The sequence below is a fragment of the Balaenoptera borealis genome, assembly GCF_965194805.1.
Source record: "Balaenoptera borealis genome assembly, chromosome: 12".
Taxonomy (NCBI): Eukaryota; Metazoa; Chordata; class Mammalia; order Artiodactyla; family Balaenopteridae; genus Balaenoptera; species Balaenoptera borealis.
This window is the reverse complement of record NC_138869.1, coordinates 61,210,546-61,228,586: the sequence shown is the minus strand read 5'-3', so window position 1 is coordinate 61,228,586 and position 18,041 is coordinate 61,210,546. Positions and strand designations below refer to the sequence as shown.

General features: G+C 34.1%; 1 protein-coding gene across 13 annotated transcripts in view; it reads right to left on the bottom strand.

Moving 5' to 3' along the window:
* SLC4A7 (solute carrier family 4 member 7) overlaps positions 1–18,041 on the bottom strand; it is a 119,106-nt gene that overhangs the window by 76,328 nt on the left and 24,737 nt on the right. For 2 of the 13 annotated variants that reach the window (XM_082346455.1, XM_082346460.1), the window contains exon 1: positions 4,691–15,382. The exons of 10 other annotated variants lie outside the window; for them this stretch is intronic. In XM_082346455.1, the coding sequence (XP_082202581.1) occupies positions 4,691–4,723 (33 nt within the window). In that variant the 5' untranslated portion in view covers positions 4,724–15,382. Of the gene's footprint in view, positions 1–4,690; positions 15,383–18,041 lie in introns of those variants that run through there. One more of the 13 variants, XM_082346454.1, reaches the window with a different exon arrangement.

Below are 18,041 nucleotides of genomic sequence, written 5' to 3'. Positions count from 1 at the left end.
CTTTAAGCCATATTTCTAAATATAGATCTAGTTAAAACACTATATAAAATACAATTTTGAGTTCTTTTTTGAAATAGATGTAAAAAATACATGTAAATATTTAAAAGGTTAAACATCAAACCACTGACACTGTGTCACACGGATGGCTGGGGAAGCAGAAACAGACAACCCTGTAGTGTTTAATTTTCTGTGAACAATAAACATGTAATTTTGGTAATTTTTAAAAAGAATAAATTCAAGTTTCAATTTAATATGTCAGTTACTTTTAAATCTGCATCTAGAAAAAAACTCTTCTTCATTTTTTAACTCCAAGAATATAGTGGAAAACTAAAAATAGCAAAAGCAAAGAGCCACCCCTGACATCAAAATGTTTTCATTCTTAACCTCAGATGAGTAAGCCACACAAGCCAGCCCTTATAAAGCCTACCTAAAATGAAATAAAGCCAAGGCACTGGGAAAACTCAAGTACACGGAAGAATAAAAAGGGACCCTAAGTATACCAATGCAAGATTGACTCACTGTAATCTTAAGAAAATTATTTTGCCTTGGTTTCAATTTTTTATTTATAAAATAAGGTAACTATTCAGAATACAACTGCTCTATAACACAGAAGACAACAGATTTAAGAATTATCCATATAAGATCACTAAGAAAATTTAAATTCTCTGTATATGAAATAACAAATGGGCAAGGTTATTTACTGCAGCTTGTAACTGGAAAAGACTGGAAACCATCCCCAGGGGCCCTTAAAGAGGAATGGCAATGTACTTGATGGAATAGCAAGCTACTAAAAAAAATTAAGATGCTATGTACTGACATGAAAAATATTTAAGACCTATTATAAAATGAAATACACACAAGGTAGATAGAGAACCACATGTACAGCATACTACTTTCTGTATAAGAAAGTCCCCAGAAGAGGAGTATCTGCATTTACACAATGAACACTGAAACTGAAAGGACATACAAGCAAACAGTATAACTGGTTACCTCTGACTTCTGTATTTACTGTTTTTCTTATATTGCTTTGATTTATTTTAACCATGTGAACACAGAGGTAGACTTAAGTATAAAATCTTTTGAAAGCCTTGTCACCTATCTACTTGGTCCTCATCTACAAGTGTTACTTGCCCTTGAAAGAGCTGTGAGGCGAGGTGCCATGTGTGTGTGCCAAGCACAAGGGCACAAGCACAGCTGTGCACAGAAGAGGCCCACATTTTACTGAATCTAAATAAGGAGACTAAAAATGCTTTCTCATCTACCATACAGCTTTAAAACTAGATTAATCAGCAAAGTCTTAACAATTACAGAAACAAATACCTATTAATTTCCTAATTAAAACTGATAGGAAGATTCAAAATATATCCTGAAATAGTATTGTGGTTGTATAGGAGAATTATTCATAGGAAATGCGTTCCTAAGCATCTAGGATGAAATGCCAAGAGAAGGCAACTAACTCTCATAAGGATCTAGAACTGTATTACTTTAAGAGATTTTCAGATTTTATGATATATTATAAATTCAGACACACCTAGCGAGTTTGTTAAAATTCAGTTTCCTGTGCCCAGTGCTGGAGATGCTGACCCAGTAGTTTAGGTGGAGCCCAAGCATCCATATTTTCAATAACCTCTGTGTGATTCTGCTGCACGCCAGTTTGCACACCATGTCCTTGGTTATGTTACAGACTTAAGCCATATATATTTAAACTGCTCTTCAAGAGAGGCTGCTTCCTGCCCTTAACCATTTTAGGAGGCCTTATAGGGCCTACTCTCACTTCATTCACATTGTTTTAATCCTTCAGAAAATGAAATATACATTCCAATTCACAAGAAAACACTGTGAAGTTACTATATACTTTCACTGTATTACAAGCAACCCTAAATCTATTTAGTGCTCTAAAAGTTGATTTGTATGTCAGATATTTTCCCCAAGATTCCTAGGGCAACCTATCAAAGTATATATAAATAGTAATGTTGTCCCACAAAATACAAGTTTCTTCCAAATACTGCCAATTCCCAACCTTATCCCACCTACTACCAAGAGTTGAACTTAATATTAAAAAAACTTTAAATTTATGGGCAAAACGCTTAAGGGTAAGCAAATAATCTTTCCTAATCCAGGTAAAGGGAGAAATCATCAGTGAATACTGTTTCACAAAATAAAAAGCCAAAGAATGATATTCATAGTTTCTAAAGAATTCACTTGGCATTTTTTGATTGATTCATTACTCTAAAATAGGTGGAAGAGATGTAAAAGGTATATGGAAAATTAAAGCAATTTAAAATCACAAATTTTAAACTCAGGCGATCATGTGATTCCGACAGAAAAAAATTTAAAGCCCTGGGAAAAATGCTTTGTCACCAGACAGAGGAGGAACTGGATAGATTCAGATACTGGAACACAAAGTTTCAGAAATTTTTATTTTAAATACACACCATGATTAACACTAAAGAAAATCTGAGTTCTAAGAAAAAGTTACAAAGGGAAAAAGTGAAGAGGTCAAAGAATATAAAAGCAAGAGAACTCAAAGAGGTGTGAGGTGTAAAAACTCACAAGTGACAGATTCCAATAATAAAGAAGATTATTAGTGAAACACTATTGTCAGAAACTTTATTCCAAAGCACAAGAGTCATGGACAAATGGAAAGCCTCATTAGGGTCTATCTGAAATTATAAATCACAAATATTTATGGCACTCTTGCTATGAGGAGATATTTACATTCATTCCAAGTTCTAATTCGGCACACACACCAAAAAACACATAGGAATCACTTACTTTAGGTTATCGAGTATATATAAATTGATTAACAGAAATGAGGATAATAATAAAATCTATTTCTGAAATGGGCTTTTTAAAAAACTATCTCAACTTTATCAGTAACTAAAATGTATAGAAAAGCACAGGCATTCTGCACAAAAGGAGAAACACACATACACAAAGATCCAGTAGATGTTTTGTAGCAGAAGGTCTAGCAGGTATTCTGTCAAAATTCCCCAATTTCAGTCAGCAGAGGTTACCGTTAGCTAGGTATTTTTAGAATTCCAAGATTTTTTTTTACCAAAAATCAACAAGAAAAAACCAGGAAATCCCTCAGCAATATGGTCTATTTGCCTATTTTTTCCCTGGTTAATACCCCTGACCGCATGAATCTGATGGACCATAAAAAAAAGTCTCATTTCCTTAAATAAAGACTAGGAGTTTGGACTCATCCATTCATTCAACAAATATCTACTGAATGTACACTATGTGTTGAGCATCATTCCAGATACTGAGGATACATCAGTGAATAAAAAACTGTAATATAATCAAATGGCCAGCTTATCAGTTAATTTACAGCTAAGGTGGGGCTCTCCATGATAAGAAATCAAGGCATAAATGAATTATCTTCTCTATTCCTGATGAATAAATGAGGTCTCACAGACTCATAGGTATGGATAGGTTTTACTTTTCCAGTTCCATCTTCTCATTTTACACACACACACACACACACACACACACACACACACACACACACACACAACCCCCAAACAGAGCTTAAGGGACTTGTTCTTTATCCAGGAGACAAGAGACCAAGGTCACTGTAATACAGGCTGGGAATACACAGTACTTTTTCTTTATAGTTTTTATTAAAACTTATAATTACGTATTTATGTAACTAGCTGCTTAACTGTTTCCCAGCCTGAACAATAAGCTCCAAGAAGAAGGGAATCATGTCCATTTTGCTCACCACTGTCTCCTCAGCATCAAGCAGGGCCTGGGCCTTGGTTAAATACTCATTGACTGTTGTGTATATTCCAAAGGACAAGACACTGGGCTAAAAAATTTATATTGGATACACTTATGGCCTCCTTATGAACACAATCAAAGCTCAAACATAGATAGGTACTCAATAGTTTGGAATTTAATCAATCAGTTTATAAACAAAAAAGCCCAGCATCAACACATGATAAAATCAAAATTCAATTCACTAGTAGGAATTCCCAGCAAAATCAAACAAATCTAAGTTTTGTATCAAACAGGTCTTACCAATATCTCTCATAGTCATTTATCCTGCCTGAAAAGACAAAATTCACAATTTGTACTGTCTTGGTCAAATGATCAAAAATAAGACTTTAACATGCCAAAGGCATAATATTAGGGGGAAAGTAGTGTTAAAAGATTATTTAACAATATAGTCATAAACCTAGGCTATTATCCTCTTCTGACACCTGAGGTTTACAAAATCCATTATTAAAACAGCATCAGAAGATCCCTATCACAAAGTAATTTCTTCATTATAAGACATATGGCTATAGCCCAAAAGTAACACCTCCCATAAATTATGATTATTAACCATGTAATTTCAGTTATCAAATACTTCAGTTTAGCTTCAAAACATATTTAACCATTAAGACACAGTAATTTCTTTCCTAATATCTTAGCCATATAAAACTGCTTAAAGCCTCATTCAAGTAATACTAACTAATCAAAAGACGCATTCTATAGAATAATAAAAATGCTACAAACATTGTTAATAGCACACAAGGATTTACTCCTTTCAGCGGATGACTTCCACGGCCAAGGACACAGAGGATGATACTATTCTAAGCCAGTGCTAATAAGCCTGACATTTCTTCAGGCTTCACTATTAAACTCTGAAAGATTCAAACTTGTTCATAAATAAAACACAAGATCATAACTAGGTACATACAGGTAACTTCTTCTCCAGCCGAAATCTTTCCATAGCGGTATATAAATGCCTTGTTTTTGATAGTGTAGTGCAGTAAGTCCCTTGCAGAGTCCAGGGGCAGGGAGGACATAGCTGATTTAGGTCACTGTGCTTTGCACAGATGAACCCTCTAAGTTGCTTTCATGGTACAACCAATCAGGGTCCTCTAAGTTACCTCATCTTCCAAGCTAATAACTACCACTTACGCAGGGTCAGAGCATAAGAGATCTGACAAGTAATACACACATTTAGTTATAACTGAAAATACCAAAAGAGGAATGTAGCAACCAGTTTTCAACTGAAACCTTTCTATAACAATTAGTTCAAAAGAAAGCATACACTAAGGATATATGTAATGGGTGTGTGTATTTTTTTTTTTTTTAGAGAATAAATTTTCGACAACATAGTTAAATCTAGCTCTTAATTTCATTTAAATTCAGGAAAGATCCAAATATATTTTCGCCTGAAGAGAGTTTTGCCTTTTTATCATTACTATATTTATACCAACTTATTGTAACCATATACTAATAACAGGATTAATAAATCATATTGTGGCTTTAATTATCATTTTACTCCCAAATTAAGTATTCATATGGATAACAGCTAAAAGGGAAAAGGGAATAAGCAGCACCCCTCTAACCTTCAGACTCAAGATCTCTTTCCACCCTTAAAGACTACTGAAGACCTCAAAGGGCCTTTGTTTATAAAGTTTACCATCTATACTAACCATATTGGAAGTAAAACTAAGAAAACTTTAAAATATTTATTTAAATTCATTTTTAAAAATAAAGCCATTACATGTTAACATAAATAACATTTTAGTTAAAAAAAAATTTTCAAAAACAAAACAAGATTTAGTGAGAATAGCTTTTACATTTTTTCAAATCTCTTAATATCTGACTTAAGAGAAGATGATTGGATTCTCATATCTACTTCTGTAATCCATCTCATATGATTTGTTATTTGGTTGAAATATATGAAAAAAATCCAAGTTCAGACAAATACTCTATTGGAAAAGGGAGAAGTGTTCTAATACTCTTTTCAGGTGACTGGATATTCCTCTCTGATGTGTCACCAAACTCAACAAGTAGTCATTCTTAAAGGTTAGATTGTAAGGTGGAATCTGAAACCATTTCAAGTGAATGTTTTACATACTGCTACATTAAAATCCATTGGTCTGTCATATACTTTGAATGGATCTCTCATCCATTTGTAAAATTTCACACTTCATTACACAATATTTTAAAATATCACATTTGATAATATTATCAATAATCTCGTAAGTTTTAAGTGTTGAGAACAGACACGTTTTTCAAAATTATAATTTTGTTTTATGAAAGCTAGACTCATTATCATTAGTAGCAAGTACCATGAGTTGTTTTTCTTGAAGTGACAGGCTCACTTCATTTCTTTCTGAGGAAATATCTGTCAAATGTCAAGTCTGAATAACCATAGTTAGTTTGTCCGTTCTTTCAAGTAAAAATGGCATCCTGAGAAAAAAAGCAGCTAGAGGAGCTCACAATTCAAGCAATCACACCAGAGCTTTTTCTCCGAACAACCCACTGTACCTCAGTATACAGATGTATTTCTATGCATGCTTCCTATTCTGTCATTTGGAATATTAAAGCAACGTGTACTCAAAGGCTCGGATTTAACAAAATAATTAAGTTTTTACTGTTTCATCAAGGACGTTCTTTTCTTCAGTGAACAGTTTTGTTTTGCTTTTAAACGGAGAGTGCCTGGTGGTGCTGCCTGGTGCCTCCCTGAGTCTCACCCAGCACTGCTCCCGCACCATCCGCACAAACTTCAACCCGGGGGAAAAAGGCAAGTAGTGTCCCAGTATTATTATGAAAGTAATTCTGATCTTGCAGAGCCTCTGAAATGATTTCAGGGACTGGCAGGGGTCCCTGAATAGCACTTTGAGAACTATTAAAAAATTCAGGTTTAAAATACAGAACTAAAGAATTGTAGGTGAATATTCTTTTTATTTTCTCTGCGATGCTGTTTGTTCAATGAATATTTTAATGTGTATAGAAGGAGAGAAGATTAAAAAGTATTATCTTGTTATTCTGGTTTCTAGAAAATGATAAAACATATTTATTATACCTACTATGTGCTAAAACTATGCTAAACCTTATCATATATATTATACAGCACATTCAGATATTTCATTTACTCCTCTCAGCTCTGACTAAAGCTCAGAGAAGTGAAGTCACTTCTCCAAAGTTCCAGAGCTAGTAGGCAGTGGATTTAGGATTCAAACCTAGTCCTTCTCAATTCATACTTTTCTTCTACTCCAACTACATATAATAAAATTTAAGAAAAAAATTTTGATAATAGTTGAATAAAACAAAATTCTAACTGAACACAGATGAATAAAATAAAATGTTTACTGAATTCAAATAAAATGTAATCTAAATTAAATTAGAAATATGTTCTGTGAATAGACAGACTTGCTTCCTGATAAACAAAGCAAACAAATGGTAATTTCTATAGAAATATCTATATCTCAAAAGTAAAGCCTTACTACCAGCTAATCCTGTAGAATTTACTGACAACATGCACCAAATAACAAAATAAGAAGTTTAAATTGAAATAATATATATCGAACAAAAAAAAACTTTATTTTAATCTTCCATGATCTATATGAGACAGTAGATACCAGGCAAAAGACATGACACAGCCTTCAAGTACAGTTTTGGTTTTAGTAAACTTCTCTAAGAACTGGAGACCCCAATGGCATCAACAGCTACAATAAAATTTTTAAAATTTTTAAAAACTTCAACTTTTCTATGATTTACACTTGGCAAATGAACATAAATCTGAAGAAACAAATACAAATAATGTATGTTATTCACTGATTTTTAAAATCCTCAATACATCAATCCTGGAGTAAAGAACATCTACAAACAATTAGGTTCAACACCAATTTCCACAATGACCTCTTGAAATTTACCTACTGTGGAAAATCTTGGCCCTCGCCACTGGTATTTAAGAGCTTAATCTTCTGGTGTGGCACATGTCTCATGCCCACTGGATTACAAGAGCCCTCAGCATAGGGACTTAGGTAGAAGGAAGGGAGGGAGAGAAAAAGAAGAAGCTTAAGAGGCCTCAGGGGAAAAGGAGGAATTAGGTGCATACAAATTTTTAATTTCCCAAATTGCAAAACAAAATGTTATTCATCAAAATACAGAAGATCCATTTTTCCAATATGTTACCTGTTATGACACTATCCTGGGCACTACTAAACCAATATTCAAATAAAAAATTTGAAATCAAGTTTTACAGGTTAAATAGAAAGGTAAAGTCAGTTTTAGTCTACTACTTTCTTGAAAAATAAAGATATTAACTCAACATATAAACTCAGGAATTTTAATCTGGCTAGTCCTTTAAAGATTTCTTTTCAGTTTTATTTTATAGCAATACTTAATCCTTTTAAACCAATCTATTGAGCTATGACTGACATGTAAAAAAGCTATACATATTTAATATATACAACTTGATGAGTTTGGGGGTAAGTATACACTCATGAAGCCATCACCACCTTCAAGGCCACAGACATATCTGTCACCTCTCAAAGTTTCCTCCCAGCCCCATATTATCATTATCATTTGTGTGTGTGTGCCTGTTCATGTGCGTGTTAAGAACACTTAACTTGTAAGATCTACTCTTAAAAAATGTTAAGTATACAACGTGGTACTGTTAGCTATAGGCACTATGCTGTACATATTACTTATCTTGCTTAACTGAAACTCTGTACCCTTTGACCATCACCTCTTCATTTTCCCCACCTCCTAGTCCCTGGCAACCACCATTCTACTCTCTGTTTCCATGATTTTGACTATTTTAGATTCCACGTAAAAGTGAAATCATACAGGATTTGTCATTCTGTATCTGGCTTATTTCACTTAGCAATAAATATGTTTACACGAATCAAAAAAGTCTCACTTGTTCCCTTGGTTTCTCTGCCCGATTTTCAACCTTTTCTCCATTTTTATAACACAAATATAAGTATATATACACTTACCAAAAAAGGTAGCTACATACAACTCATTGTTGTATACATAACTTACTATTTTCCACTTAAAAATCCTTAAGTTTTTTCTGTATCAGTATATGGAAACTACATTTTAATGTAATTTATTAAATTAACCTGTGTATGGGAGAAAAATTCAAGTCTTACAGAAGTGTTCCCAAATAAGCATTCCTCCCATCCCACTTCCACTCACCAGATATAACTACTTTCTGTTTCTGCCTTATAATTGTTCTTGTTTGCCATCATAATTTTAAATAATGTACCATTTGAGACAATATCTGTTTATTCTACAAAAAGAAAAATTAGATTTTTTTTCACCCACATGTACCTTTTTCACTTACAATCTCCCTTCCACATCTCGGTTTTAATTAGATTTTTATTTTTATATCAAGATTGATAACACTTACATTCTGCTCCATATTTATAATGAAGCCTTCTAAGCTGTGTCCTCTAGCTAATTCTAAAATTTTAAAACCTGTGTTCAAAAGCATTTGAAGGCACATATGCATGCACTACCCAGAAGTACATGGAGGTAATGCCCTGGTGGCCACCCCTAACCAGTGGGGTTTGGGAAGCTGATAAATGCTTTGCATGCCTCCTCCATCCCTCAGGCAGACAGGTCTGAGATGCAGTACACAAGGGTCCTCTGAGGGCCTGCAGGACTGAAGGCCAGCCACTCACTGCAATGGCCAGTCTCTCACTTAGGCTCGCAGAGGCTTCCTCGCATCTCTTTAATTCCCTGTCCCTCACTCTTGCTTCTTGATCTCACTTCACAAATAAATTACCTGCAGAGCCCTTGTCTCAGAATCTACTTCTGGGAAAACCCACGCTAACACATCCAACAAAAATGTATACATACATGCACCAAAAAGACATGTAAAAGAATGTCCATAGCAGCATTATCCATAGTAATATGAAACTGGAAATGATCCACATATCCAAAAACAAGAATACAAATAGATTGTGGTATATTCATACAATGTAATTCCATGAAACAGTGAAACTAAACAAACCACTGCTACAGGCAAGAACATGGATAAATCTCACAAACATAATCTTGAGAGAAAATAGCCAAACATATAAAACTATTCTGTTATGTTTCTAGTCAGGATAGTGTTACAGCAGGAGGGAGGAAGCAATGATGCGGAAGATGCTGAAGAGGGTCTTTCTGGAACGCTAGCAATGTTCTACTATTTCTTTTCTAAAGTGATAGTTACATGGATTTGTTTGCTTTCTGATAATTGGCCACATTTACTCTTTGTACATGTTGATGTATGTTTTACTTGAATTAAAAAAAAAACTAAAATAAATAACTACATTATCACCAAGAAACAGAACAAGAAAGAACTTTGGAAAATTAAAAATAAGACTTTCAATGTATAAAAGGGCTAAGGCTTCAAAGATAAAATATCTCAAACAGTGTAATAAAAAGAAGAGTTGGAAAACATTAAAGATAAAAGAGATAAACAATCAACCAATTCACAAGGTTCAACTTCCAAATAATATGAGAGCTAAAAAGGGTAAACAGAAAATGGATTAAAGGAAATTATAACTTAAAATAAACTATGAGAATCTGCTAGAATGAAAAAGAGATATGAGCCTTTAAACTGAGCAGGCCCTGAGTGACAAGTGCAGTATCTTAGGTAATAACTGTAAATTCTCAGGGAACTGCGGGTTTAAAAACGAATGTTATGGAAGGAAGTGGAGGAAGAGAGAACATACGCTGGCACAAGTCTTTCTCGATAGTAACCCTGGAGGAAGAGGACAGAGACTATTATCAAGTTGGAGTTATGAACACATTCTCTTGCTCAGCCTCTCATATTTCCAGGAACTGTTATAATTGCTTTTGTTTGTTTTACATTCCCTGCCTGTTATGGACTGAATTGTTTCCCCTAAAAATGTATTATATTGAAGTCCTAACTAAAAATAACAATAATAATAATAATAATAATTGGGAATATTAGGATTACTTAAATACTATCTCATTCAGAATCAAGATTAATGACTGGACCAAAAGAAAAAGAGACCCTTTCAAACATTAAAGTCAAGTAGGTCCCTTTCCTTGTGACTTAAGTATAATGGGAATAAAAAGAACCTGCCTAAAAATGATGAGATTATTGACCAGTTACCAAAAGCAAACATATTAAAGTGCAAAATACTAAAGAGTTCACTTTTCACATGAGTCATAAGTCTCCACTATCTCTAGGATAATCCATCAATTTGTATGCTGTAGCTAATGTAACAAACAGAATTTTAAAAACCCAAAATTATCTTTATTTGCAGATGATATCATTGTGTACCTAAAATACAAAAGATTCCACCAATTAGCACAAATGAAAAGATTCATTTGATGGCAGCCAGTTACAAGATAAATAAACACCAATAGCTTTTCTTTAAACTACCAATAGCAAACTAGAGATAGAGGTAGAAAAAGATCCTATAAGGATTTTTGCCCTATAACGACAAAATGATAAACTACATAGGAATAAATTTAATCTAAAAAAAACTATAACATTTTATTGAAGGACACTAAATAATCTAAAGATACTCTATTCTCCTGGGTGGGTAGACTTTAAATATACCAAGAAAAATAATAATAAAATTTTCTATATTAATATAGAAATTATAAAGTAAATCAGAATCCCAAAGGGTTATGTTTATCTTTTTAAAATGATTTTGAAGTTTCCATAAAAACTAGAATTCCCAATAAAATCATGAAAAAAATAAGGGGGCACTATGCCTAATAAATATTCCAATATACCATAAAACTATGGTAAGCTAAACATATGGTACCAAAATGGAAACAATTCAATATAGTAAATATTTGCAAGACAAAACAGAATGAAGAAACAGATTAAATATATATTGCAGGAAGGACCGTTTGGCTCTCTAATTTGATGAAGCTGTCTACGTCAAACCACAGGTAAAAATAAATTATAATGGATTAAAGATAATTTGAAGGGTAGTATTTAAAATTTAGAATAGTACTTTATATTATTGGAGTGGGGATGTATTCTTCGGCAAGATGAGAAACCTAGAAGTCATAAAGAAAAAGCCTGATATAGATTTTTTTACTCTATTAAAAAAAAAAAATTCGGACTTCCCTGGTGGCGCAGTGCTTAAGAATCCGCCTGCCAATTCAGGCGACACGGGTTCAAGCCCTGGTCCAGGCAGATCCCACAGTCCGCAGAGCAACTAAGCCCGTGCGCCACAACTACTGAGCCTGCACTCTAGAGGCTGCAAGCCACAACTACTGAGCCCGCATGCCACAACTACGGAAGCACGTGTGCCTAGAGCCCGTGCTCCACAACAAGAGAAGCCGGTGCAATGAGAAGCCTGCGCACCGCAACGAAGAGTAGCCCCCACTCGCCGCAACTAGAGAAAAGCCCGTGCGCAGCAACGAAGACCCAATGTCGCAATAAATAGATATCTAGATAGATAGATAGATAGTATCTACAAAAAAAAAATTCCAACATTCGTCTAAAGCAAAGAAGACGATAAAGAGACAAGGTAGAACACGAGGAAATATACGCAGTATAACAGACATGGCATTAAATATTTGTAATCAAGAAACTTCTTGATTTTAAAGGGAAGTGAAAGGAATATAAAAATGGACAAAGAATGTGAACCAAGTAATTCCCTTAAGAGAAAATACAAATGGCCAATAAATAACCACATATTAAGATGGATACTCTCACTGGTGGTTCAACAAATTTTATCCATCAGATCAGCAAAAAAAAAAAAAAAAAAAGTCTAACATCTAAAGCTCACAAAGGCAGGGAGACACAGAAACACTCATACTTTCTAGCGGGAATGTAAGTTGCTCAAAATTTTCTGGAGAGTAAGCTAGGAAGAATTCATTTAAATTTTTGAGAATATCCTTTGTGTAGCAATATCACTTTTGGATACCTACTCCACAGAAATTAAAACACCAAAATATAAATATACGGTCAAGAATGTTTACTGTTCAAACTGGCAAAAACAGAAAACAACCTGAAAGTAAATAAATATGGGAATGGCTGGTTACCGTGGAATATTACGAAGTATAAAGAATGAGACAGAACTACGAGCTCCCACTCAAGCGATGTCAGGAATATATTGGTAAGGAACAAGCAAGTTGTAGAGTTATACGCTTACTATGATCACATTTTTATGTTTTACAAAGGATAAAACAATTCTAGGATAAGGTATTACTATCTTAAACATATAAAAGAATAAATTTAGGCTCTAAAATTAAGTAATTTTCCCAAGGCCCCACAGCTGTACGTGGAGAAGCTAGAATTTAAAATCATGTCGTCACCTCCAGGGACATGCACTTTTCAGAAGGCCACTTACAAACATTATTTTTAATTTTCACTGTAAGAAACTCTGTAAGGTAACCTGGCTGATCATTTTCCAACCCAGGGCCATCTGACTTCACAGCCTAAGCTCTTTCCGCTAGGCCACATACCTTCCCCTAAGTCATACTACATGTAATTTTATTTGCTCATCTGCCTTATTTAGGGAATTATAAGTAAAATATAAAGTATTCAGTCACAAAAACATTCACCTAATTATTTTTGAATGCTTTAAATGTATTAGAAATTCAGTAACAGCTAGTAACTACCATAAAAAGCAAAAACTTTAACAAAATAAAATCAGCATCAATATTATAATAAATACGTGAAGATATTGTTTTAATTTGGTTTCCACAGAGATATTTGAAGCAAGCAGCCAAGAAAAGAAGAAAAGCTCCTGTAAAAAAAAAAGGAAACCTGTCTAATTTTAAAGCACATGTTTCAAAGAGTAGCACTGCCAGTCCACACCTTTCACCATTGCTGAATATCACCGCTCACACCAATTCAGTTTTCACCACCTATCACTAGTCTTCAGCAGTGTAGTATAAGCTCTCCATCTGGTGGCCATCATTAGACATGTGGAATTTTTCTCTCACGCTGTGTTTATGATGAAGAGCAAAGAAACTGAGTTTGAAAAAACTTCCCTGACAGTTGTTTTTAAAAAACCTGGACATTTAATTTCATTCAAAAAACACTTAAATACTAAGAAGGTAAAAAACAATTGAATAAATATTCCGTTTATATATCAGGATATTCAGGATGTAGTAGAGCCAAATTTTTCATACGGGCATTTATACCTACCACTGAATACTCAACGTGTTACAGTGAAATAGAATTACAGTCATGTTTTTAACGTTGTTTCAAATACCTGCAGCATTTTGGAATTTTGTTTTTAAACATATTTTGAAGTATATCTGTAATTTCATGAGAATTAAACAGTTGAAGAATCTAATTCACAGATAAAATATAGTTAACATAGGATAAAAATTGTCTGTTTTATCAAAAACTTTCCAGAAACATACACATCATGACAGAAAATGGCAAGTGTACTTGGCAAAGTGTATCTGTATTTTTGTTAATAATACTCCACATTTAAATGTTAGGAACAAAGAATATGTAGCTCAATTTATATTTACATTGAGAAAATATTAATTTAGTTACAGTGTTCCTAAATGTTAATTATTTTTCGTTCTTGTAGGTCTCATCTTGGGCTACCATTAGCTAGGAAAATTAATCTAAGAAATTAAAAAATAATCTGATTGGTAAGAATTTAAATACAACTGAAACTGGTTTAAATACACAATTACCAAAGTCAAAATATGGCTTAATATAGTGAATTCAGATATATTTAAACTCTAGCTTTCAGCAGAAGTGAACTCCTCTCTCACTCCCTCTAAGACATTCAAAACCAGTGAGGGGTGATTTCTCTAACTCCAAAAAATCCTCTGTCTTCTCTATTTTGAACCTTGTGACCTTTTTGCTCTATAATCCTTGAGTCTACAGACAGGGCTGCTCAGCTCTAGCACTGTTGGCTTTTGGGCTGGATATTTCTCTGCTGTGGGGTGGTCCTGTTCATTGCAGCATGGTCAGTAGTGTATCTGGCCTCTACCTACTCCACACAAGTAGCACACATAACGCTTCTCTCCCCAGTTGTGACAAACAAAATATATCCAGGAATTGTCAAATGCCCCTTAAGAAGTAAAAATACACCCCGACACTCACACCCATTGAGAACCACTGCTTTAGAAATAACTGGGAGCTGCTAAAGTGCTCACTTCCAGCACTTTAAAATGCTGTGAAGAAAAAAAAATTTACCAGATTCTTCCTCGTAAGTCACCATGAACGCAACATAACCTAAAGCCTCCATCCTTTTATAAAAACTACATTTAGCAATGAACTCTACAGGAAGAAATGCATCTTTTTTTTTTTTAAGAAATGCATCTTGAACTTGCATTTAGAGTTTCACTGAAAGCTACCTGATCTCAGTGTATAGACATATAAATGATGTCATGTGGATAATTGTATTCTAAAAAATATTCCTACTGTAGTTTCACTATAACACTTTCAGCTAAAGGCGAGATAGAAATGTTTTTTATATGCATACTTTTAAAACTTTACAGAGCGAATCCTCAGGTTTTTGAAATGCAGAGCACCTCTACACTGACTCATCCAGACCAACTAACTACACTAGAAAATCACTGTAACTTGTTCCTGTGTGCATTTCACCACAACTCAGTTTTTTGGTTAATCTGCTAAATTAAAATTCATAGTCCTACCCTGCTTAGAAGGATGCAGACTAGAGACTCAGTCTGACAGAAAAAAAAAGGGGGGGGGGGAATTGAAGTAGATGCAGATATAAGAAATAAAAGAGACTTCAAGTGGTACCTGACAAAGAAGCCATACATCAGAGATGAGAAAGATAAAGATTAGAGGTAGCTGTTTTCTGTTCTCTTTCCTCTTTTTGAAGTTTCTGTTCAGCAAAAACTCTACAAACTTAGAATAAGTATCTAACGCTTATTTAAACTTGTAGTTAAAGACTACAAGTTTAAATATACTTCTGACACCGGGCAACCAAAAGAACCCTGCCTGGAACACTTACACAATTCCTTCCATTTGTTTTTTACTTACTGAGATAAAAGCTGTCATTTCTGAAACAGCAGTAATTTAAGAATTTAAGATTAAAATATTGCCAAATTTAATTGTTATGCAAGCAAACTGGCAGGTCTTTACCAATTACAAATGGCTGTTGCCATTTACTCCTTGATATTAGTTACTTTTAAAGAGTCAAGATAGGGACTTCCCTGGTGGCACAGTGGTTAAGAATCCGCCTGCCAATGCAGGGGACACGGGTTCAAGCCCTGGTCCAGGAAGATTCCACATGCCGCGGAGTAACTAAGCCCGTGCGCCACAACTATTGAACCTGAGAGCCACAACTACTGAGCCTGCGTGCCATAACTACCGAAGCCTGCGTGCCTAGAGCCCATGCTCTGCAACAAGAGAAGCCACTGCAATGAGAAGCCCGTGCACCGCAACAAAGAGTAGCCCCTGCTCACTGCAACTAGAGAAAGCCCGCACACGCAACAACGAAGACCCAATGCAGCCAAAAATAAATAAATAAATTTTAAAAAGAGTCAAGATAATATTCACCCAAATCTGAATGAAAATTCATTCACAGGCAATTATCCTCATGCTCAATAGAATATAATCTAACTTTAAGCACTTTTAGTAATTCAGTTCAATTCAAACAAACACTATGGTCAGACATTTTATTTCATATTCTCCCAATATTGTCCCATATTTGTTCTCTAACAAGAGAAACATTTTATGTGAATAAAAATATAACTTCCTTACAATAGTAACTCATTCTATGCTTACAGAAGGAAGAGGAGTAAAGAAAAACAACTTGGAGGTCATCAAGATAACATGAGAAATCAAAGATTTGGGTTTGGGTTTATCTCTTCTTCCCATATTACTAACATGATAGTAAATTAATTTTTAAAAGGATAAACTGACAAGGATAAAGACAATAGAAAAAGCTACAACAAATCAGAGATTTCACAGAATTTTTGGAAGATGGAAAGTGGATGTAGGAATGGTTACATCATTTGGAAAATAGACAGCAACCTTAAAATAGGTGGCTATGGAAGAAATAAAGTAGGACACAGAAAGCAAAATCATGTTTAATTAATGAAACATTGCATAAAATTTCATTAAGTTATTAATTTACATATGTTTGAAAAACAGCTTTTAATTAATGACCTAATCCAGAAAACTATCTCCACAAATTTTATTAGCATGAAATTTACTGAAAACTGTACCAATATACACATAATGCAATTTGTCAACTAGTTTATTTTGGCTGAAGATAAAACATTAATGAGTATAGGTTCTAGATCCAGATAGCCTAAATTCAAATCCTAGCTCTTCTACTCACTAGATGGGCAAGCTATAACCTCACTGGATCTCAGTGTCCTCAGTTGTAGAATATGGATAACAACAGTACTTTCAACTAATAGATGATACAAAATTAAACAAGATAATGAATATAATGTGCTTAGAAAAGTTCCTGGCACAAAAGAAGCCCTCAATTAAATATTCAGTATTAGTACTATCCTACTACAGGATCATCTTTACTGACCCTACTATGTTACTTTTAGATTTTATATTTAAGTAAAACTGAATTTATTTTCTACATATTCTCCACCATTTCCCAACTCATTTCAAGCTCCTTGAAAATATAATTTTCTTTACGCAGAATTGTATTGACTCTATGTATGCAATAGATTCTTAGTGATAAATACAAAATACAATGTTCTATGCTAGATAGGTTGGAAGCAAGTCATATAGAGCTTTTATCCGTTTTAATTCGAAAGCACTGACATTTAGAAAGGTTAAAAAAAAATCTCCTAGCAGAGGGAAGACAAATGCTTCACTGCCTTTCCAGTTGTGATAATGGTTTCATACTAATTTAAGTCACCTCCTCATGAGTCTAAGAGACAGATGAAGAAACAACCAAGAACTAAGCCATGACACTGCATGCAAACCTGAGTGTAAGGAAAGTGAGCACCAACTTTTATATCAAAGGCTTCCTCAATGCAAATGGTTCTCCATTCATTTTATACAAAATTTACATCTAATTGAAATTACACTATTCTGAACAGCCAAGTCGTCCCTGCATTATCAACTAATTCTGCAGTTGAATAAAAGATTTTAAGTATATTTTGTAACTACCTGAATCATTTGGACATCTATATATTTCAGAGATTGTTATACCTATCCTTCCACTACAAGACACTCTTCATTTGCTCCTTTATTCACGTAATCGTCTAACAGACATTTATCAAGTGCCTACTATGTGCCAGGCACTGTACTAGGAATAGGGATATACCATGCCCAGGTCCAGAGATGAGAAAAGTCTACTGTGTTCAAATAACTAAAATACACCGACTATGGACAGAAA